The 24273-nt window shown below is 35.1% G+C and overlaps 1 protein-coding gene and 1 long non-coding RNA gene across 8 annotated transcripts in view; one reads left to right on the plus strand and one right to left on the minus strand.

Annotated features, from left to right (window-relative positions):
• Positions 1-5262: 5262 nt before the first annotated feature.
• The window catches only part of LOC109541269 (ATP-citrate synthase), a 52798-nt gene continuing 33787 nt past the window's right edge, over positions 5263-24273 (minus strand). For 4 of the 7 annotated variants that reach the window (XM_048665616.1, XM_019910083.2, XM_019910081.2 and 1 more), the window contains 19 exons: positions 21031-21234; positions 20485-20817; positions 20282-20402; positions 17938-18135; positions 17750-17880; positions 17369-17604; positions 14751-14786; positions 14444-14608; positions 13925-14158; positions 13646-13866; positions 13456-13498; positions 13266-13386; positions 13058-13201; positions 12810-12995; positions 10737-10855; positions 10498-10669; positions 10369-10438; positions 5794-6056; positions 5263-5738 (listed from right to left, as the gene is read on the minus strand). In XM_048665616.1, coding sequence (XP_048521573.1) covers positions 5623-5738; positions 5794-6056; positions 10369-10438; positions 10498-10669; positions 10737-10855; positions 12810-12995; positions 13058-13201; positions 13266-13386; positions 13456-13498; positions 13646-13866; positions 13925-14158; positions 14444-14608; positions 14751-14786; positions 17369-17604; positions 17750-17880; positions 17938-18135; positions 20282-20402; positions 20485-20817; positions 21031-21234 — 3113 coding nt within the window. In that variant the 3' untranslated portion in view covers positions 5263-5622. The remainder of the gene's footprint in view (positions 5739-5793; positions 6057-10368; positions 10439-10497; positions 10670-10736; positions 10856-12809; positions 12996-13057; positions 13202-13265; positions 13387-13455; positions 13499-13645; positions 13867-13924; positions 14159-14443; positions 14609-14750; positions 14787-17368; positions 17605-17749; positions 17881-17937; positions 18136-20281; positions 20403-20484; positions 20818-21030; positions 21235-24273) is intronic. The other 3 variants (XM_019910085.2, XM_019910088.2, XM_019910087.2) reach the window with 3 other exon arrangements.
• LOC125504144 lies at positions 11082-14508 on the plus strand. Its single transcript, XR_007281302.1, has 2 exons — positions 11082-11317; positions 14410-14508. It is a non-coding gene; the product is annotated as an uncharacterized LOC125504144 (long non-coding RNA).

The following is a 24273-nucleotide window of genomic DNA, read 5'->3' on the forward strand; positions in this document are numbered from 1 at the left end:
GTTAGACACTCCAACGATGTTAGATTTAAGAACCCGTAGATAAGTAGCAGTAGGAAGTTTGTAAACTTAGCTGATAATAAATATGTTCAAATAGTAGTAGTTGCGACTTTCAACGGCAGATCAAAGTAAATCGCTACACAGCGGGGACGAGTTTATCTTTTAATACGCCGTGCCAGTCTTATTTTACAATCCAACCATGCAGTGGGGCGAGAAAGTCAACTACCTTAATAAAATTTGATAAATCCCGTCCTAACATTTAAAACCAAAAGCATCCGAATTACAGTAAAGTCCGCTTATAATGAACCCGGTTATAGTAAACTTTCGGTTAAAACGAACTTTTTTCCTTTAATTGAAACGTCGTCTATAAAGACCAACGTATTTTTTACTGGTTTTAGCGAATCTGTTTATAACGAACTTCCGGATATAACGATCACTTTTTAGGTTAGTTGTATATTTCCGTTTATAACGAACTTCCACGCTCAGCAACACGAATCGGGCGGAGTTGTTTATATTAGTGAGAGCGAGAGACAGGCAGTGACTTGTTGTTTTTTGCCGCGTTAAGTATGTAAATAGTTTTAGAATGGAAAGACAAAAACGCAAAGCTTTTTCACTAAATGAAAAGTACGAGATTATTAACAAAATAAAAAGTGGAGTAAAGCAGAGTGACGCTTGTAAGGAATTAGCACTTGGAAAGTCTACTGTTGCAACAATATGGAAAAGCAGAGAAAACGTTTTATCAGCGTATGACAAAAGAAATGTTAGATGTAGGAAGTTAAAATTATCTGCACATGAAAAGATTGACAAGTGACTTATTAAGTGGTTTACTCAAAAAAGACAAGAAAACGTTCCCATAAGTGGCAATGTTTTGCAAGAAAATGCTAGTGAAATGGGTGTTAAGGAATCGTTAATCGTTAGTGCTGTTAAAATAATTGAGAGTAGAATTTAAATAATTGAAGTTCGAGATACCAGTAGCAACGGTTGTTGTTTATAAGCAAAAAAGTAGTTGTTGATAGAGACTCGATTATAAAAAGGCACAAATAAAGTATAGTAAAAAACACCCAGTGGCCGTCATTATAATTATAAAATAAATACAGTCCACTTTGAGTGCCAAATAAAGGCATTCCAAAACAGGGAGTAAAATCAAAAACAAAGAGTTTGCTTGTTCTAAAAGTTGGGAAGAGCGTTTCAAGAAGAGGCATAATATCAGTAGCGGAAAAATTGTTGGAGAGTCTGCCGGTGAAAAATTCTTTTGATGAAACCGTTAGAGGCGATCGATAAAAATGAAACATTTTCTATAAATCTCTTAGATGCAGCCAATTTCATTCATAGAGCTCGGCAAAAAGTTAGCAGAAAAATCATTGCAAATTGCTTTAAACATGGGGGATTTGTAAGAAAAGAAAATTATTATGAACCAGACGATGAAATTCCACTTAACGAATGGTTAGAAAAGTATAAAGACTCTGACTACGAGTATGACACAGAGGAAGATGTCCCAATATTGTCGAAAAACAAGTTAAAACCAAATTGAGTGATTTCAATTTCTTCGAATATGTGAGCATTAATAATGGCATTCTTGCAAGAGAAATGTTGACCGATGAGCAAATTATAGACTCCGTAACCTCATCTACAGCTTTAAGCGATAATGAGAAAGATGACGATTTAGGTGAAACGTATTCTACTGTAGACACTAATGCTGTTCCAACCATTTCTGAAATGACAAAAAAAGTGTCAGAAACTCGGAATTTTCTACAATCACGCAAGTTCCTAATCATATCTGGGAATCCTTTTGTGATCTTGGAAATTACATAAATAACATCTATTTTTGCAGCAGATGTACAAACAAAAATTACAGACTTTATGAAGTAGATTTCAAATTGAATTTTGTTTATCTTTTCGTGTTCTTTTTAGTCATACCTACTACTCTATGTAAAAATAACGAAATAAAATACACCAGGTGTTTTTGTATTATTATTCGCTTATAGCGAACTCCGCATATAACGAACCAGTTTTAGTTCATTTTTCAAGTTTGTTATATCCGGACTCAACTGTATTAAAGAATAAAAATAAAAAAATTAAAAAATTTGATGCATAAACTGAGATTGCTGAATTAATCCGTAATGGTAGCAGACTAGTATAGGAATATTCGGTTGCTAACAATCTGAAAGTTGTTTTAGATGTTACCGGTCCAAGTTTCTGAAATATTTTTTCAAAATCAGTGGATGCCATTCCAGTAAAGTTTTTGTAGTGCTCAATGATGATCTGAAAAGTGAGATTTCTTAACAGCTCCTGCACTGTTGGTTTTATTATTTCTGTATTCAGCTATTTTCAAAGCGCCACTGCATAATCTTGCACCACTTTCTTCACATACGACATACTTTTGCACAAAATTCAGCCACACTAAAAACATTCAGCTTTGAGGAAATACCTGCAGGAGGCATCTTGTCTCGTTCTCATCGCGCTCTCGAAGCTGTCGCGCGGCAATTGTAACCGCGCCGAGGTCGCGTCGCTTTAGGTCTGGACGCACCATAATAATGCAAGTTGAATTGAATTGATTGAAATTGAAACACTCTTGTCACATTTTGTTTACGTGTTCAATATTATTTTGCACTTACGGGAGGTTCCTAAAGGCGGAACTCCCAAATTGGGAAAATTAGCAATGTTTTTTTAATGAAAACTTTTTATTAATACTTTTATATGATTGATTACAATATTGAAAATACGAGTTATTTTGTGTAAAGTCGCCTGTTCCAAAAATGTTTTTCTTCCAAGACAGCCTTTTTATAAGACGATTTTGCTGCAGAATTTTATTGCAGCGTTTCCTATTTAGCCATGTTGAGAAAAAAAAGAACAAGTGAAATGTTTACCAAGCGAAATTCCCAAAAATCGACAGTGCTTCGACATCGAATCGAATCGAATTGAATTTTTTACACAGCTAAATTGACCAAAAAGTGTTTTGGAGATCATAGTTTCAAAGTTTTGTCGTGGCTCTCAAGCAGCCCGGACTTAAATGTTATAGAAACATTATGGCTTCAGACACAGACAGATCCCACCTCCATTCGCTCGAGTTGCAAGCTGAGGGCATTTCCGGAGTCTCTCTGCTGGAATGGGAATCGCGACCCTGTCCTTGCATTTTGGGCGAGTGGATGCGCACAAAAAAAAAACCCAAGTCCAACACAACGCACAAAATTTACTGGAAAACGTGGGGGTTTCCCACGTGACGGGATGCCAGGTACTTTGTAAATTGTCACACAAGTTATATTGCGTTAAAAAGTTTTAGATTGAAGCCCACATTGTTAACACCCTGTACAATGTATTAATATTTTGTTTTAATAGAATTCTTAACGGAGCTGTGGTGATTGGAAAGACGTATTTTTGTATCTCTAACTCCTTTTTTTGCTTCTACAATGAATTTTTAGATACCATGTTTTTAAGCAAAATTTTACTGAAATGACGATAATCTGCTAACGTCGCAAGTAAGAAAAAAACAATTTACTGTGCATATGCATCGTTTCAAGCTGCATTCCATGAGCTAATGAAAAATGGGTAGTTCTATTTAAAAAAATACACTTTGATCTTGCCTCGCTTTTCTGAGACACTCTTTATCATATAAGATATTTTTTAAATGTGAGCACTTTGTGCGTCAACAACTTTTATATGAAACTATTTTTCGAAAGTTCAACACTATCGGAAATAATGGACTATATCGCACTAAAAAACCACCCTGTATATGTATATTCTACTGTGTAACTCTGTAACATTCATTTTAGGAATACTCACCCATGTATATTCCTGCAATGCTCTGAATATTTTTTCCACATTCGGGGATATTCATAGAATGTCAAATGGGAATCTGGGAATAAGTCTACATAATCTTCGTTTGCATAATTTAAGCGTCCGGGCATTGAAGCAGACAGTCCGTTTAATTCTACACTGCAGACCGAGATTATGACCATCTAATTATGAATTTCAAAAATAATGAGTGCCTTGCCATGGCGATGCATCCACACTAATGAACCTACTTAGAACGTTCACATATAATTGAAGCCTTGAAGAAGACCCCAATATAGGTCGAAATGTCGGTAGATAATTGTGACTGTGAATAGTGACGTTTTCATCATTGTCCCACACCTGCTACCTTCACTTTAATTTTGCAATTGGGTCGCAAAAAGCGAAACGAAATTTATTTTTATTGTTTTGTTTTTTTATTGAGGAAAATGACTGATGAAAGATTTTTAAAAGCACGTAAACTACCACTTTAAAGGCAAACTTACCACTGGTAGATTCGTTGATGGTGGCTGAGATTGCAAAGATTTTTTGTTTTGTTCTTCTGGATTTTCTTCAAACCGATGATATTTTGAACAAAAATACAAGTTTTTGTCAATATCTTTTTGGAAACTTTTACATTTCGTCGTGCCAGTTGAAGCCACAGTTTTAGATGTTTTTCGTCCAAAGGCACGTTAATAACGTCTGGTGTAGGCACCGTAGTACTGGTACACTCCGGCACCATACAATAGTTATAAGCCATTTTCCTCAAATCACCAACTAAACCCCACTAAGCACCCATTAAAATTGGTTTCAGCCACATGCAAGCCGATATTAAACTGTCGTGTCTTCCTCTAAAAGTAAAAAGTTGAGCATAAATGAACAAAATATCCAAAAAAAAAACGAAAAATGTGCAAAGACCCCATTACTTTGAATACAAAATCCGTTAAAGTTGCTCCAATACTCAATTTAATAAAGTAATTAGCCTATATTGAGGTGAGAAACTTACATTATTAGATCGATGTTAAATGAGCAGATATTGCTGCGTTCTTATGATGCAGTACAGGTGCTGACAATGCACGTAATTTATAATTACCAGTCATTTGTAAATTGTTTGTTAATTTTTACCGAAGCAATAGCTGGATTTTAATTTCTACAATTTACACTAACGTGGTATGTAATAAACCATAAGACCCTTTTTCGGTTTTGAATATTATGTCTCAGGATCAAACTGTAACAACTATTTGTTGGGTGCTCAATCAAAAAATGCGAAATTAATTCACAAAACAAGTGATGTGTAACCCGCAATCACAACTGCGATTCCAGTTCGAATCTAAGGAACTAAATGATCGATTTATTTTAAAGAAAAATATATATTAATTATTATAAACCAATCGAAAAGTGCCGTTTACAAAAGTCAACAATTTCTTATACCTAATAGTATCTAACATTAAAATCCTTTAAAGACAGTGCATTAAAACATATACAAAAATATATAAACAGTTTTCAATTTCTTTATTCTAATTTGAGGCCGCAAAGCTGAATATTCCGTTAATACAGTTTCCTTCAATCAGGTTTAAAAGAGCGAAACGCAGTTTTTCGCCGTATATTTGCAATCGTCTATCCTATTAACAAAACGACAAAATACTACTGATTACCATTTTAAATATTTTCAATAAATACATCATTTCTAACTCTTAAGTATCGAGAGTTCGTAAAAAGTATTTATGTTTTGCAAATTTCATGAAAAACCCATATATCATAATAAAGTAATATCGTCTAGATGTCTTCATACTTCAGATCCTACAGTAAAATAATAAAAAGCCTGTCTAAATAAAAAAATTAGGTCGCTTCGGACAGTTAGTTATTGTACTGCTCAGGTAAAACGTAGGAAATATCATCCCATGGGTGTCTGTAGAGACCTTGCTTCAACCTCTTCTGATCCATAAAGTGGCCGACAAAACCAATAGTCCTACCTATAAGTAAAAATGGGTGTCAGAGTATGAAATCTGCCAATAGAAACGTTCCTACCCAAAACGAACAGAGAATTAATGGCACCGATATTAATATATTCCTGAGCCTCTTCGCTAGTGAAACTACCGCAATTTCTGAGCATATCCACAAAGCAAGTGGCTATGCATCCGTCCACATTGAGAATAAGATTGGGCTTTTTACTAGTAGTGAGTTTTTCTACTTCAAGGGCATAGAGCAATAATGGCGTAGCAGGGAAGTTGGCTAATACGTAGTCCTTAAGAATGGAAACCCTTTGATCTGGATTGTTGATCGATTTAACTCTGAAAAAAATTAAAAGTAATGTGTTAGTTCTATGCGAGTTTAATACTTTTTATGTTTATATAAAATAATATAAAAGAAAGAGAAAATGTTTTGCAAAAAAACGCTGACCTTCGTCCATTTTTACTTCTGTTGGGCAAGTTTTCATGCCAAATGAATGTATACAGGGTGATTTGTTTTACCAGTTAGTAACTCCTTGTATATTATTGCATATTATGGTTAAGCGAGTAAATCCAAACATCTTTTTTGTTTGGTTGTCTTGGCAGCAGTCTAGTCTCACATTTTCAGCAGCTTCTCCTATTAGGTTAATTGACTCCTGCTCAATTTGTATCGGTGTTCGGAAGATCAGAAATTTAATGTATCCTAGTTTCCTGTGTATATTACAGTCATGGTAGGAATGTAGCCCTTCTTCGGGACAATTAACCGGTGCCTGGAAGTGTCAGTTGTTGTGCAATGCGACGCGTTTTCCTGGAAGGGTCTACTGCAATTATCTCAACACCTGCTCCTCTAGGTCTGGAACCCGAGCATCTCAAGATCGTCCACTATCTGTGTCAATTCCCGTAGCCAATCGTCCATTGTCTAGCCATTTGCTTGTGTAAGTTTTTACAGCTCCTGCAATGTTACTGAAGCATTTCCTCATAATTTTAGAAGTTTCTTTCTCGTACTCTCTGAGCCCCTAACGCCCCTTAAAAGGAATGATACACTCGGATTAGATTTTTTCCGGGCACTCAATAGATGAAGATTATTGGAAGGATGTCAGAATCTTGGGACAATAGTTTAAGCGCGATTTCCTGCTGTGGAACAATGTTTAAATAATTAAAGAAAGTGCGAAAACCCGTTTTTGGCTAACTTTAGAACCGTTGATGCAAAAAAAGTTTCATAGTTTTTCTTAATCATTTTTTAATACTCTGGTACTATTTTTGTTAGATATTATGTACGATTCTAACATATCGCATTTTTCTTCATGGGAAAAACGCATTTTCAAATACTTCAGCGCAGTTAAAATAAATAGAAATGTCATACTCATTACTTAAATTTGAAATGTTTGACATTTCGTTACTCAACGTTGTCAAATTATTAATTTGGCAAACGAAGTTCACCCATTATACGCTCAGGTAATTAGAAGTAAAAACTATTTAATATTTTTAAAACTTGTCATTTTATAAAAAATGTTACTGAAGTTTTTTTGCGTAGAATTAAATTGACTTCAATTTTGTGCGCTAATATACAGGGGGTTCCATTTAAAAATAAGTGTATTTCTTTACTATCTTTACAATGCGATGTTCAATTTTTTTAGTATCACCATAGCAACCACCGTAAACAAATACAACTCTTTGCCATTTAAACCAAGACTGTATCTCCACTAATAACAAAGTAACCAATGGTCCGTCCTTAGTTTGGTACAGCCTGTATATACCGAGCGTATAAGACAGATGAACAACATATTAAAATTTAGTTTAAACATAAACAACATATTAAAATTTGCACCCAGATTTGTATTTTAGCTGCTGGTAGTGGAAAATATGTATTTAAAAAACTTGAAAATGTAAAAATGGTTGAATATTAATAACTACCTGCTATTCTACCTATTTCAGTATACAGAGTGACTAAAAATTGCCGTAATTCCTTTTAAGGGGTAATACGGGCTCATTTCGAGAGTACGAGAAAAATATTGATTTTTTTTTTAATAATTTCTAGAAGATAAGGTTGGAAATCGAATTTCAACTTTCTTCTTTTTTAATTGGTAGCATATTAGAATACTTAAGCATTTAAAATGAAAAATTACGATCTTTGCTTTAAATTACGATTTTCTTTTCGTAATAGCAACAATAGATGTTCGGGTTCCAGGCACAGAGGAACAAATATTGGACATAATCGAATCAGGGCCTTCCAGGGGTACTCAGAGCACAATAACTGACACTTTCCCAGGCACCAAATAAATACCGAGGAAGGGCTACATTCCTACCACGTATGTAAGATACGCACAGCACAAGGACACATTAAAATAATGACTTACTGAACGCCGGTACAAATTGATCAGGAGTTAATTAACCGAATAGGAGAAGCTGCTCGAGAAGAGTGGATAATAAGGTGATTACACAGGGACTAACTTGTTTGGAGTTAAAGACGCAAACGTATGTTTATTTGTAAACTGTAAACAGATCAGTTCGAGGTTATCAGGATAATAATTGACATTTCGAAAAATTACGTTCCGACGTTTTGCGAATCCTGTTGAATTTACCGTTGATCCTTGTCTATTTTATTGTCACTTTCTGTATAATTCCATGGTTACCGAAATTTTTAATAATTACGAAGCAACCGGCACCCAGACAGCACAAGACGTCTTCTTTATGCCGTTATTATGTCTAAACGTCGTATGTCTCTTGAAGATGTCTTTAAGACATCTTGACAACTTAAAAATGTCTACTATAAGACGTCTTCAAAATGACTGACACAAGACGTTTTGACAAACTTGCTGGAGTGCATCCGATTGCAGTAAAAACGTTTAATTTCGTTTATTAAATCGTCTATTGCGGTTAGTTATACACTGTGTTAAGCTGTTTAGCGTTTCAAAATTTGTAAATTTACGGTTCATACAGAACCGAACATGAAGCGAACATGTGTAAGTGGTAAGCTAAACAAATATCATATGAGGGCCAAGAGAGCCACCGAAAGACCAAAACTTTACAATTCCCTTGAGAGTTCGGTTAGTGGTGACATCGTTTCACAGCCTGGGTGCAGCTCAAACAACTCAACGTTGCAGGTACAAGTGAACCAATCACTAAATCCTAATGTCATTAACAATAGTGAGTCTTTAAGCCATAATTCGCATACTCATTACATAGCAGACGACAATGAATTTGGAGATTATCCTACTATAGGCTCGGTAAATTGTGATAGTTTAAACAGTAATAACTCATTTAAAGAAAAGTTGACAGGATGGACAATGAAGCACAACATAGTCCATACTGCTTTAAATAACTTATTAAAACTAGTACCTTTTTGTAAAGATTTGCGTTTGGGTTAGAATCTTGCTTCCAAACAGTCAGGTCTGTTGAACTAGAATCAGTAATTCTCGGACATTACTATCATTTTGGGCTAAATAATTGTCTCAAGAGTATTTTTAACAGTTTGGATGTTGATTTCTTAGGTTCAGCGAAAAAATCAGGGTTGGCAAAATCTATCAAGTAGACTGAAGACGGCATCCAAAGTTTGATTCTCAGGACGCCTGATAGACAAAACAAAAAAAATAGTGAAATTAAAACATGTCATTTTATTTTGCATTGCCAGTAGTAAAACATATTTTGGACCTAGTAACAGCTTAAGTAATCTCTTCAAGACAGACAGACGTCTCTTAAAGACGTCCATTTTTGTAACAACCGATGTCTTTAAGACGTCTTCAAGACATATACAGACGTCTCACATATCTTAATTAGACATCTTTAAGATGTCTTTGTGCTGTTTGGGTATTTACGTAATTTTAATTAGGCAAATTACAAATGAAATGCATTGAATTGATACTAATGAAAAACATTGTTGCGATCTTTCTGATATAGTTTTTTTGCAAATTCCTCAGTTTTTAATAACAATAATTTTTTTTTCCTATTTTGAATCAACCTGTATTACAAATGTTAATAAAAACTGAAAGATTGATCCAGAAGATACCTGGTTTGGTTAGCAATAAACTCTGAAAAGTTTATTAAAATTAGTTACTGAAAACAAACTATTCAATTTAAAAGTGCTAACTGAAAGTGTGACAACCTAAATATTTAATACTGAACCTAAAGAAAAATTTGTAAAGCTTTAGAATACGATCTGCTATCGCCCGCGCACAATCCGCGCGCACCGTACTGCCATCAGCATTTTATGAAATTCAGTTTTAGTTATACTGCAGTTACTCCACCGCACAACGTACACACACTATTAGTTGCAAGACCAGCCATTGTTAAAAAATTACTTTCAACTTTTAAATTCTGGAGTGTTCAATTTGATTCTGTTTCATTGTCTCAGGGAAACTGAACACGCGGGTGGTTAAGAAAGTGGTAATGATAGTACTGGCAACTGGCAAAACTTATCAAAACGCAGGCGCAAAGATCGGAACCCTCATGGCGTCTTTTGTTTTGTTTTGGAAATTGGTGAATTTCAGAGCGTGAAAAGTGGTAGAAAACGGCATTTTCTCGAAAAAACTATAGAAAAAATGTTGTTTGTTATGAGAATTTCTATAAGAAGAGCACAGCCTTAAGCTAAGCGGCAGTTCTGGTATTAGATCGTGTCGTCAATAGTTACCTTCAAATTTTTAAGGTTTTTTCTTACCTGTGACCAATGCCCATAATAAGTTCGCCTTTGTTTCTCATGTGATTGACAAACTCGGCTGGGTGCATACCTACTCAGAAAAATGTACAAATATAATACATGAGTTCGCTTTGGTTATACAATTTTTACCCTTGTCGTATGCTTCGCTAAATTGACGAGCTGCACTGTCCAAAGCACCACCAAATCGATCTCCGATAGTCAACAATCCCGAAACCAAACTGGAAACTAAATCTTTTCCTGCTCTCGCACACACGATAGTATTGTGCGCACCGGAAACTGCGGGCCCATGATCAGCGGTTACCTGTTAACAAGAAACGTTTATTCAATTCAACATCATTTGCTGAAAAAGAGTTAAACCACTTGCTTACCATAAGACACATTTCGAAGAATTTGCAGACGTATGGAGGCAAACATCTCTGGAACCACAGCAACGAAATAACACCACCAATGCCTACGTTTTTCTGTAAAACTTCAGAGATCGGCATGCCTGTAACAAGAAATACACTTCACCTAACCGATGTAACATCAATCTTTAAATAATAGTAGTTTTCGATACGAGGGCGAAAATCCGTTTTTCGCCTTTGTATCGAACAATATTTTTAATTCGAATAAAGACCATAACACGAATAATAAGTTATAATAAATAAAAATAGCTAAAAATAAAAGCCGTCAACTTCATATTTAAAATTTGATGTCAATGCCATTTTTGAAATTGTCATGTTTTGACGTTTTTCAAAAGCGTACTTTTGTAAGCATATACAAGTGAAATAATTAGTGTTGAAAATCCAAGTGCTGCTTTCACTGTATGATGTTTGTATAAGATTTTGCATAAAATTTGCAATCTTTAAAAAAATCGTGTTTTGCTTGTGCCAACATCGGCGAGTTCAAAAAATAGACTATTTGAACAACTTTGAGACTGAACTTGTAACAAAGTTATAATTTACAAATTGTAAGTAAACTTTAAATTATGATCAATAGTTCCCTATAAACCTACGTAATTCATTAAAAATGCCTGTGTAAAAATTACTGTTTAATGAAAATACTTCCAAATATTTTATGACAGTACCACGTCCAATTTGTCAGATTTACTGTTGCGCACATGTGCGTACAAGTACAACAAATGAACAGTAAAGAAAAGTGCTTCTTTTTTTATCATAGCTTCTGATCGAAAAATGGCACTTTTAGATTCATTCGAATAAAAACATTATTTCAATTTAGTAGAACTGGTGTACCAGCATTGAGTCTATGAACTTCTTTAGCTACTTAGTTCTGGAAAAGCTTAATGCATTTAGTTTATTAATAAGATAATCGATTTCCGGCTGAGAGTAAAAGTAGGCGAGCTAAGTAAACTGCTTTGAATAATGGCCCATCTGTTGCCCGGATAAAAAACACGGTTGAGCATCATATTCACATTCATGTAAAAAACCCGACAAGTCTTCGAATACTTAAAGAAAAATAAGATGAATGACGCGTATCGGAACCATATGAGACTAATAAAATCGCTAAACCGAGATAACTGATATTGCTAGACTAAAAACAGAGCAGATAAACGAAAAGTAGCTCGGTGATAAGCAGATTTGGAGAAGACGTACTAAATATAACGCTAAAACTTTTTTTGACAATGCACGAACAAACAAACGTACCAATATTATTAAATGGATAAATAACTACGTCTGGTTCCAAGAATGAAAAAATTAACTAAACCACAACTTGACAAAGCAGCCACTTGAAGTTCCTAGGGGTGAGGTCGCAAAGCGGTGCTACATGTGAATAACAACTCTAATGATAAAAGACGTCACGACAAGATAAGCTTTACCAAATAAGATCCAACTTTAAGAAGGGGACGAACAAATGATCTGAAAACAATACTAAATTAGTTGGATTGGAAAACTAAAGCAAAACATTAGCATATAAAAAAAGCAAAACATGAAGCCGGCTTAGGAACATTAGGTAGATATTAGACATATTTCCAAACCTACAAACCCAGCAGAATATCTTGGCATTACAACTGTCAGTAAGTTAATTCTTACGAAACACGTACCAAATATTAGAACAGAATTAATAAGCTGAGCAAAAGTTTCAGCCACTACCATTTCAAGCCACCAGGACACTAGCAGAAATTTATAAATTCATTTGCTGACCAGTTCTTGATTACGGAAACGACGTACACATCATTGTTAATATTTTGCATGTTATTAAAATACCCAAGAGCGTCTAAAATTAATTTACTAAATCAGTCAATACCAAAATCTAAATTTCTTTAAAAAATGAAACGGAACATTACAAAAAATAAAAAATCATGTGACTAAGTGAACTTGCAAGTAACTTTGTGAATGTCGAAAACCATTCTTCTATGCGACAGTGACGCTCAAACTTCTAAAGGCACGCTTCATCATTCAACTGAATATTAATCTTACCAACCAGAAAAGTATTATTGTTACCTGCATATATTAATTCTTGTCCTCTCTCGTCACAAATCGAAGTCATAAAACTAGCTGGTTTTCTGATTAGCCCTAATTCCCGAGCCCAGCTGTAGTCCATTGGCACGGTTGGAGGTGGCACTTCTGGCGCCGGCACGACAACTCCTTGTTTCACTAGGTCATTGAAGACAGACCTGATCACATCGCCTAAACCAAAAAATTCTCTCTTCAATTTTGATCTTTAAATATATGGATTTGCATCTGCAAACCTAAGGTATCAAATGAGTCCGGCACATGAGCTCCTGCTGCTCTAAGGGCTGCATTCTTTGAGGTAGCAGTTTCTTGTGTAGAATTAGCGGAAGATCCGGCATGGCCGAATTGAACTTCAGTGGTAAACATACTAGCGCAAGTACCTTGAATAAGAAATCCCGCTTTAATCACCTCAACTCCAGACATAATAGAAAAACACTGTTTTACCTATGCACCAGGCCACTAGAGGTTTGGTTAGTTGTCCTTTCTTCAAGGCATCACATACTTTGTATTCTTCAGTTCCACCAACTTCGCCGAGTAAGATGATCATTTTCACATTGTCATCAGCCTATAATTAAAGCGAACATTCATTATACATATATAAATTGAGGTACTCAACCAGCACTTAAAAACGTACCTGATATCTTATAATGTGATCAATAAAAGTCGTTCCTGGATATCTAGAAATAAAAAAGTATAATAGCATTTTAAAATTGTCTTTTAAGAGTAAGTAGTTCATCCAGCTATATTTTTTACTTAAGTAATAAACAAAATCATAATGGAGTACCAGACTTTAACAACTTCTAAGAAAATGTAGGATTTGTTACCTGTCTCCACCAATAGCAACACCTTCATACACTCCATCTGTGGTATGTGAAACAATGTTGTTTAGTTCGTTGGACATGCCTCCTGACTTTGAAACATAAGCAACACTGCCTGGTCTGTAGAGCTTCGAATGTAGGATGTTATCCATCATACCTCCCGTGTTACCGATTTTAAAGCAACCTGGCTTCAAGCCACCCACGGTAGCTGGACCGATTATTATCACCTGTTATCAAAATCAAAACAATTACTACGCAATTGCACAAAACATTGATAGTTATTACCCCTTTTTCGTCTGCTAATTTGATTAGTTTTCTGGTCATATTTTCCGGAATACCTTCGGCGATGATGGCGACTGTTCGAATTTGGGGAAATTCCAAAGTTTCCACGGTACTTTGGTAAGCAGATCGCAGAGATGCGAACGATATTAACACATCAGCATCGGGATGCTTCGTCATGGCGTCGTTCATTTTTTTGTATACTGAGATGAGGATTTCTTTATGGCCCCAATAGAATTTCTAGAAACATTTAGACAATTGTTAATATCTCAAGAAATTATTCCAACAAGTCACTTTTGCTGGATTTATTTGAAATTGTCGCTATTTGGGTTTGATTATTTCAGGAAGTTGACAGTTGGGTTAAGAAGTGTGCAAGGCATAGAATGAGTTTGTTGTAGGTCTAATTGTTCAATTTTAAAATAAAGTATTTTCAATAGAGGAACTTTTGTAGAAAGTACACTGCAGGAGATAAAAATCCCAATAATTTTTAGGTGAAATTACAAGGCAACAATTTGGTTTTATTACCTGTTTATGATCTCCTGTAAATGGATAAATGATAGCTACAACACTGGGCTCTTGGCGGCTGCATACAAAATCAAAGTCCAACATCGATTGAACGGCTCTGTTTTGCATCCCCCATACGATTGACTTAGTTGTAGCGGTGAACAACGGGGTTGTTTTTGCATCTCCCTATTTTAAGTAGAACCGTTAGTAATAAACATAATTCAATGACAACGTTAACATAGCCATCAAGACGCTGATGATGCTTAAGCAAAAATAAAAGAAATACAAAAATAATACAGTCTAATAATAAATGGAGGTGGTAACTGACCTGGGATGAGGCATGGACCTCCATCTGGTTTGGTTCCTTGAACAATTATTCAAAATTAATCCCGGAAATTCGGAAAACCAAAGTAAACCTGCTATTTGATGTCAACGCAAAATGTGGTTTCTGAAACTATAATTAGTAGTCTTTGACTTGAGAATTATCATTAAACGTTAAGAGATATTTCAAGAATGTTGACATCAAATTTTGTTAATTTCAAGTTTGATACAGCATTAATTATTCAACCAGGTTAATATTAATTTAGACATCCAAATTTACTAGCTGATATTGAACTTGTTTGAGAAAATATTAAACTTTCTTATGCTTATTTTAGTCAATATAGTACTATTGATGACGACATTTTAAATTGTTCAGCATTTTCTTAAGAAGATTCTATATCTTACCCGTAAGTTGGGATACTAGTTATTTTAATAAAACCAATTTTTCCTAAGTACACCGACAGAAAACCAAACCACCACAGAGAAGACAAGATGCTTTCAGAAAAAGCGTTTATCATTGATGCCACTTAAATAAAAGTTATTTTAAATAAATGAATTTGTAGGCTAATTCATGTATTCAAGTATTCGTTTCACAATTTTTTAATAAAAAAAAACGACCAGGAAGAGTTACAGATATACACGTTTAACTAAAGTTAATAGTCAATTTTAAGGTAAAGTAAAAATAGTTCTGTTAGTAAATCATTACACATTAAACATGCGAAAGAAACATTAGAAGTAGATTCAGATCAAAATAGCCAATAAAGCACTATGCAGAATCAAGGTATTAAGTGAAGGATGAAATGATTAAGAAGAATATATAATTGTCAAGTGGGATATGTTCCGAAGGGCTTCAAACATAAACATTTCTCGACCTTTCATTCAATGATTAAATTAACGCTAATGTGTTTACATGCCGACAAATTTTGACAAAAACTCTGAAATATATTAACAAGATTACATTAGTTTTGTTGGTGTGCAACGGATCCATGCACTATTAAACAACAACACAAAGTAGTGAAGTATACGTTTATATTGGGCCTCCATACAGAAGCTCAGGTGACGGTGACTTGACGAGCATTGACTACGTGGACAAGGAATAATAATCAGCCGCGGGCGAGAATCTTTCGGTCGAGGAAGCTTCGAGGTTCCCCAACCTCGGGCACCCCCAGGGCCGCTTTCGAGCCTATTAGTTCTCATCAGCTGGGTTTAGAATACTTCCCTCCCTTTGCGTTTGCATTGGGTGATTCAAGTGAAGGTTTCGCGGTAGCTAATTTCGACCTAAACCCAGCTAATGAGAGCTAATAGGCTCGAAAACACTCCGGGGGGCGCCCGAGGTTGGCGAAACTCGAAACTTGCACCTACATTAAATATCAATTTAATACTTTCTAGCATACTACTAGTAAAAAATCACGACGAGTCATTGATTATAATATAAAATTTGCCCACATAAGAGTGTTCGTGTAGGATATTTATTGGCGTTAAAAGTAAAAGTTATCCAAATAGTTTTCACTCGTCGGTCGACACTTGGAAAATTTGATTTTTTTCTCAATAAATTACCTATAAATTAAAGTTATTAAGGTCCATACTTCTGTATTTAAGTATGTATGCATGGGTTGGAAAAAGATAAACACAATATTTTTTTTCTACATTTCATCACTACAACAGTGATGGATTCGCATTATAACAATAATTGCATCCTTTGTTTCTTAGTTACAGTCTTAGAAATGGGAAAAGTGAATAAAGAGAACATCTCCTCCATCATGGAGAGAAAAAGCTCCTTCATGTTTCACGTGACATTTGTTTTCCGAAATCGAAACAAACGCATTTTATTTATTGGATTGTTTTTAAACTTGCCACTATTTAACGAAATAACATGTAAAATTTATTTTTAACATTAAGTAAACTTTTTTAACAAGTCCATTAACTCCCTTAAAAATATAAAGAAACATTTAAATTAACGGACGTTTTATCGAAGTATACAAATACGGATTAAATAAAAAGCGTTATTTCAGAAAAAGAAACAAATTGGCAAATCTGTTAATGTTCTTGTTATGCAAGAAAATAAATAATTCAACAATAAGGTCAGTTACAAAAGAAAACACCTGAAAATTCAAACCCGAATTATATGAAAGTACGCTTTTTTAACTCTTCTGTATGCCACAAGGTTGGGTCACCCTGTACATAACCCATAAATTCACCAATTATATAACGGTGTTCTTTTTGTAACGTTTTACAATAATTAGTGTGTGATAATTAAGTGTAACGATAATTGCCTCTTTTAAATAGTTTTTATGGGAAAGCAGGCCTAAGTAAATTAGCATTAGATAAGCACAACGCTAATTTTTAAAAAGCGTTTTATTATAGGAGAGCGGAAAATTAACGGCTGTGGTCGGGAAATATTCATGCAGAACAAGCCAGAGTGGATAATGCATGATTTAAAAAAACCTATTTTATACATAAGTAATTAATTGATTTCAGTACAATCATTTATTTGATTATACATGATTATATATTATTATCGCATTTTTTAATCACCTCTAAACTTCTCAATCAGAACGATATCCCACTTTCAGTAAACAAAAAAAAATAGAAAACAGCACAAAAGCAACAAAGCATATCACTTACACTTACAGATTTTCTGGCAGCCGCGTGAGCCGCAGCAACCTGAATGGCAGTTTCTCTTGCTGCAGCCTCAACTTCCTCAGGCTTCTTCTTTATGGGTTGCTTATCGCCGGAGGGTAGTAGGAAATTGGCTGTAGCAAATTCGACATTATTTTCTTGCGGGATTGGTTTAGTTCCCAATGCCATTCCACATATGGCAGTCATGTGCGTTTCCGGTCCAAAGACGTATAAAGGAATTCCTATAAAAACAATGTAAAATTGCACTTTTAATATAAAATGGGAATGATCGGAAATACGTCACTTTTTGAGACACTCGATTAAACATTTTTGTGAATGTCATGAATTTTATTGACTCTATATGTATATGTAATAACCAGTACTTACCAAGACTCTGTCCAACTTCTCGCATTCTCCTTAAACCTTCCTGGTAATTAGGACCGGCTCTTCTAACAAAGATTTTTATGTTGTGTTCAATCATTCGGTCTTTGAATTCAATGAATGCAGTGATGATGCCTCTGACAAAATCAAAAATTATAAAATACCAAATAAAATCACGTATGTGTTAAACTTACCTAAATGTTGCAGCGACGTTGGTAAAATTGGCAATACCACCGCCAATAATAAGTACTTTCCCTTGAGGATGAGGTTCGTGAGTAATCAATGATAGAATTGTTTTGGCGTATTCATAAGTTTGTTGCTCGGATGGAGCGCCCGAGTATTCGCCATAGTTCGCTAATTCCGAAGTACCACCAAGATCACAAATTGTGTCACTGAAAGAAACAGATTATTTTTACTAAAAGCAATTTGCTTTAGGGATTTTTTAAAAACTACTACTAACTAGATTAAAAAAACTAACTCTGGTGGGGTTGATGGTCCCCCATAGGCGCCTCCCCAGGTGGCGGATAGATATGGGTGGTGGTACCGAGGAAATAATCCTCGGGGCGGACCAAAACCATCACTGTAGCGTCTGACCCAGAGTGGGCGGCTGATAACATAACCCTATTCGCCAAGACGCTCGAAAAGCGATGCGTTTTACATGTCAGAACCTTTTCAGGTGAATATATGCCGAAATGTCGAATTTAAAAAAATTCTCCAGGTGAGGAGTGTTAAACGCACGAAATCTCACACTGACATTGAGTCAATTCGGATTTTGGGGGGCAAAAATTCGATTAATCGGAGTAAACCACACAAATCACATAATGCCACAAACATCTACTTGGCTACATACAATATCAGAACAATGAAAAATCCCGAATATCTCATCAGGCTAGAAGAAGAATTTGAACATATATAAAAATACTACTACTAAAAAAGGACCTAAAGGAAAAAAGAAGCAGATGAGGAAACCACTGTCCGGAAATCAGGTCATATACATTACCGGAAGAATGGCACTAGACAAAAGGGTCAAGGAGGTGTAGCATTTCTCATCAATAGAGCTGAAGCGGAAACATTTGATAGCAGAGGTGAAAGCGGTCTCTGACAGGGTCATTTACATGGTGCTTAAACTCAACAAACGATACAGTATACGGTTTATTCACGAAAATGCACCAACAAGTAATGCGGATGATGAAGAAATTGATACTTTTCTCGAGGACTTATCCAAAGCGATTGATGCATGCAAAACCCACTACAAGGTCATGTGGCAACTTCAACTGTAAAATCGAGCAAAGAGACGCAACTGACTATGATAACATTGAAACTTTTGGTTTGGGTGCGAGAAATCACAGAGGAGAAATGTTGGTTGATCTCTTAAAGAAAGAACATTTATTCTGCCTTAAAACTCTTAAAAAAAAACCCGTACAGATGAAGTGGACTTGGAAAAGCCCCGACGGCAAAACAAAAAACGAGATCGATTACATGCTCGCGAACAACAAAAAAATATGCATAGACTTTTCAGTTAGGCCTGGGTAACTCAGTTAATTTTTAGGAGTTGGCGCAGTGTTACGCAACCCAACGGGCCGGCGCAGTAACTCAGTTCCGTTGCTGGAAAAAAGTTGCTGACTTTTTGATTCGTTTTCAGATTTATTTTAAGGGCCATTTATTAATAATTTTTTTCTTATTTATTAAAAATTTCAGAATTTTCCAGTTGTACTCTTCTCCTTGTTTTCTCCCAAGTTACTCTTTCTACGAAAGGCTCAATTTTCTAAAGTTTCATTTAAAATGCTGACAACTTTCCGCGAAAAAATATGAAATAAATTTCGAATGCTATCCTTAGTCGCTTTCTTAAAAGTTTAGAAATCCCCTTCCAGCTTCGAATTTGGAACAAAAATCAAATAATTTTCTATCAAAAATCGAACAGAAAGATAGTTTATAACAGATTATTTTGAAATCTCGTCACACTCAATACCTCTGAAGACTGTACTGTCAAAAAAGACTGTTAAAAAATCTGGTTTTTCAGTTTTGACTGATTTTTTTGCTTTATTTTCTGCTCAAAAACGCTCTATATTGAAGAGTTCCACTTAAAAATGCTGACGATCTGAAGGTCTTACGCGAAAAAATACAAGATAAAAATATGGCTTTGTAAAAACTTTATAAAATTTTCTTTCACCGTCGAATTCGGGACAAAAACGAAAATAAATTCCTTCCGTTTTTTTCCCGAAAACCGAGGAACTATTGTCCGCTCCCAGAGACAAGACTGTTGGCCAACCGCGGTACGTTGCACCTGAGTTCTGGGCCAATGCGGACTATACAGAATCGCGTTCATACAGGGGGTACATACACGTTTATCATTAAATTTTGTATGGTGTGTTGGAGTTTTTTGCGCATCCACCAATCGTCCAAAATGCAGGGACAGGATCGCGATTCCCATTCCTGCAGAGAAACTCCGGCAATACTACTCTCCACTGGCAACTCGAGCGAATGGAGGAGGGTCTGCGCCACATGTACTTTGAACTTTGACTGTATATTCTTAAATACCTGTAAATTACTGAGGCTCCACCACCGGCGACCATAGTCCATATGCGTCCTTTCCTGTTCAAAATCGTCAATTTCAAAGAAGCACCAGATTTAGAGTCTAAATCAGCAATATAAGCCTCCTCTGTGAAAAAAGAATTCATTTTATGCTGGTATAATTGAAAAACTGTATCGTACAATAAAATAGATCAATTTGCATAATTTACCTGGATAGGCATCCCTTCCAAAAGGAGGAGGATAATCAATTTCCCCCCATTTAGGGCGACACATAAAGTCTGCTGTTGCATCTAGTTTAGCGGCCAAATCCAGAATGAAAATCGCTTCATCTGTTACTACCAACGGGTTGATTTCCAGATAGGTAAAATACAAATCGACGTATAACTGATACAGGTTGATAATGAATTTGGAAATGGAGCTTTTCTTAGCTGCTTTAACTTGCGCTAATAACACATTTAAGACATCTTCTTCCTTCAGTGCTTCACCAACAGGAACGTCGAGCTTTACGGCTTTACTGTCTACATCGCCAATATCAACTCCACCTGTAAAATATTACACTTTATTGCAAACTCATTTAAATAAGCAAAAAATCCACCACTTTGGTAAATACTGCTAATTTTGTTCAATGATTTAGTAGCACTGTTTAAGTTAATGTTTCAATAATATCAAAAATGATTTTATATGCAGTCACATATTTAACCGTTAACTATAGCAGTTTTGCGTATTGTATTAAGTATTTAAACATTTAGATTTACCTTGGTGGTAAAATAGAATACTATCAGCGTGTCTATGCGAGTAAATGCAGACATATGTCTCTTCCTCTTCCTTGTGAGGTACGAAAGGTTCGATGATGAAGTTGCGTAACTTTCCACTGGCCTGTCCGATCTTTTGATCTTTGTTCATGCGCTCGGCGATCCATTTTTGAACTTCATCCAGGGTCTTGTTGACTGCGATTAAACCTGAAAAAAAGATGTAATTGATAGTTAATGTAAAACGTCGAAAAAAATATTTGCTTTTTTCACCTTATTTTACATCATTTATATTTAATTTAATCATTTATATTTGAATCTAAATCAAATTAGCGAGCTTAGTATCAGCAAAAACATCTATGAAGGTAAAATAGATACAAAGTGATTGAATTTTGTTTAAAAATGCATTTTAAGATTTGAACACTATTTTGGTATCAAAGTCTACTGGCGCCCAATTCTCGAATTCGAGAGACCTATGGTTCGAAAATCGTATTCTCGAATAGCCAATAACTTTATCAGATAAATTCTATGAATTTTCAATAAAAAGGCGAAGATTTATCCAAAATTTACGGTTTTTTCCTGATGACCCCTCACATTAAGTGTTGTCTGAACTCATATTAAAACCGGAATATTTAGTGCATTTAATTAATTTCCAAGTTAAAATATATTGTGGTATTTTTTCCAGTTAAATGTGTTATTTAAGTGTAATCTACTGTGTGAATTACAGAAAAAAAAGAAAAGGACGGCTCCGCATGAGTTGTACTCCGGTTTTCTTGCTAGTAGTTTGTAGGAGTTGAGAAGTAAAAAATAATAATTTCAAAGTTCTGTGCTGATGTGAAGTGAGAACCACTTTTTCGGTTTTATGAGATGGTTGAAGAATAACCGGTTAACTCGGCTAGCTGTAACTACGGTTTCAGGTTACACGTTTGGAACACTATTGTTTTGGCGGATACGTTAAATACCGACCATCCCTAGAGTAAACTGTTTCTTAAAAAGTTGGTGTAGATATTTCCATTTAAATGCCTTTCAAAAACATGGGAACCAATAATTCTATCCCCAATTATACCACACCAAGTATCAAGCGACCAGAGATGTTGCTTGCTTTGGCACAGTTCTGATCCAGTAAGGATTTCCCGCCGCCCAATAGTACAAGTTATATCTGTTAACATTTAAAAAAATATTCTAAAAATTCCTTTCAACATGGTAAATGTTATCTGTAATTTATCTGCCCGCAGTTGGAAATAGTAGCTTCATAAAAAAAATGTTTTCCAAAAATCTGTTATCCTCCATTTGCCCCGTGAGCCAAACTCCTACCCCCAGATTTTCGTTTGTTGCAATGCATTTCCGTCTTCGCGTTTTTTCCTTAAACTGCCAGTAGTGCGACCTCTGGTTTCTAACCTTTTAAACGCCATGTGGGGTTTGGATTGTTAGGAAATCTTTACGCCCGCAATAGCCCAGCTTCTCTGTAATTCTTTCTGCACTCTCCCAAAATTGACAACATGTCAACTTCCATATTACAATTTTCTTCCATGTTTAATTACAATAACTTAACAGTTAACACTCGCAGGTCACGCGTTGCCATGGATACGAAAGAAAATTCGAAAAACCACTGACTTAAACATGTTTACCTAATTGTATTTAAATTAAATAAAACTTAAATTATCGATACTTGCGTAATCAGATGAGTGAACACACATATGTAGTTTTTCATGTAGAATCAAATTTCAGAGTCAATAATATATAATTCTATTTAAAATTAAAAAGTTGCCTTTGCCTCTCAAAGAGGGCGCTTGAGTAGAATAATAATAAAATATATGTTAAAACATGTCCCCCTATCTATYWATTACTTTCCAAATTTTTTATAAATGTGTATAATGCAAACTGTTTCTAAAATATAGCATTGTAACACTTTTAAAAAGTCACCCTGTATACACAMTTATTAAATACATTATATACGTTTCCTATTGATTTCCCATATAAAACTTTGTAACTAACCCGAGTCAGAAATACCCATAGGTCGATAGCCTTTTCTTAAGAAATAAAGATTTTTACTACTACTACTATTTCTATTTGAATTAAAATTCGCATAACGAAACGAATGTTTCTTTCTGAGGCAAGTGTTTTCAAACCACTCAGTTCATAAACATAGTTGTGAGTTTTCTGTGATAATTAAAGAATGAAAAAATCACCTTTAATTCATTTGAAAAAAATTATTAGGATCAAATTGCCCCTAAATCACAAATTTTGAAATACTATCAACATGCAAACGTTGTTTATATTTTAACAATTCCCGGAGAATATTAAACAGTTTTCGTGCTTGTGTGCATCTCACTGGTGATTGAAACAATAATGACAAATACAATTCTAATTAGTGGTAATACGCTGTCTTTTATGAACTAAGTTCTACATCGTTCCTTACAAAATAATGGAATATTGGCAATGCTCATGACTATTAAATGAATAACTCGCTTGTTGCTTGTCAAACAATGAAAAGTATTACTAACTAAAAAACGTAGTTTTTTTACTCAACAAGGTGACATCGAACTCAGATGCGTATTTGAAATGGTTTAACAAGTTAATCTAATGCATGAAGATGCATTTATACGTTGTAGATTTTAAGCTAAGTAGATACCTAAGCTTTTGATTTATGACCGCAGAAAATTTAACTTTAATGTTAGGATATTTCGAATATCTAGACTGGGAAAGTAAATCTCGACTAGAATTATCTAAAGTTGATTATTTATTAACTAATATATCCAGTTATCAAAGCTTTATAGACCACTCATACTAAAAGCCTCATAAACAGTTGCGACTTTTTGTAGCCGCTCCAGCGCTGCGGACGACAGTCGCCGAAGATGAAACTTGTTCCATCTCAAGGTTAGACGCAGCGGCTAAAAGACCCTGGCGAACGATTGTCGTCCTATCGATATGTATCGAACTCACAGGACTGAACGAGATCAAGCAGACGGGTGACCAAATTGTGGTAGCATCAGATGAATTTGTTTATTTAATTTGGCTTCTACCGAAAAAGCATGGTGGCACTTTTGACGCTTCAAAAATGTGGTTAACGACTTCTGCGGGTTCCTATAGACTCGTTTCAGTCCGTATGGGGTTGCTAGATCTTCCGTCCGACATCTCCCAGATATGGGTGATACTGGGAAACTGAAATACCCGGGGCGGACCCAAATCTAGCACATGAGAATGGGAAGCAGCATTTATCACTACCGTTGTAAGGTGAGGAGTAATTCA

The sequence above is a fragment of the Dendroctonus ponderosae genome, unplaced genomic scaffold (assembly GCF_020466585.1).
Source record: "Dendroctonus ponderosae isolate FM_Combo_2020 unplaced genomic scaffold, Dpon_F_20191213v2 Dpon_F_20191213_4, whole genome shotgun sequence".
In the NCBI taxonomy this organism is placed as follows: domain Eukaryota; kingdom Metazoa; phylum Arthropoda; class Insecta; order Coleoptera; family Curculionidae; genus Dendroctonus; species Dendroctonus ponderosae.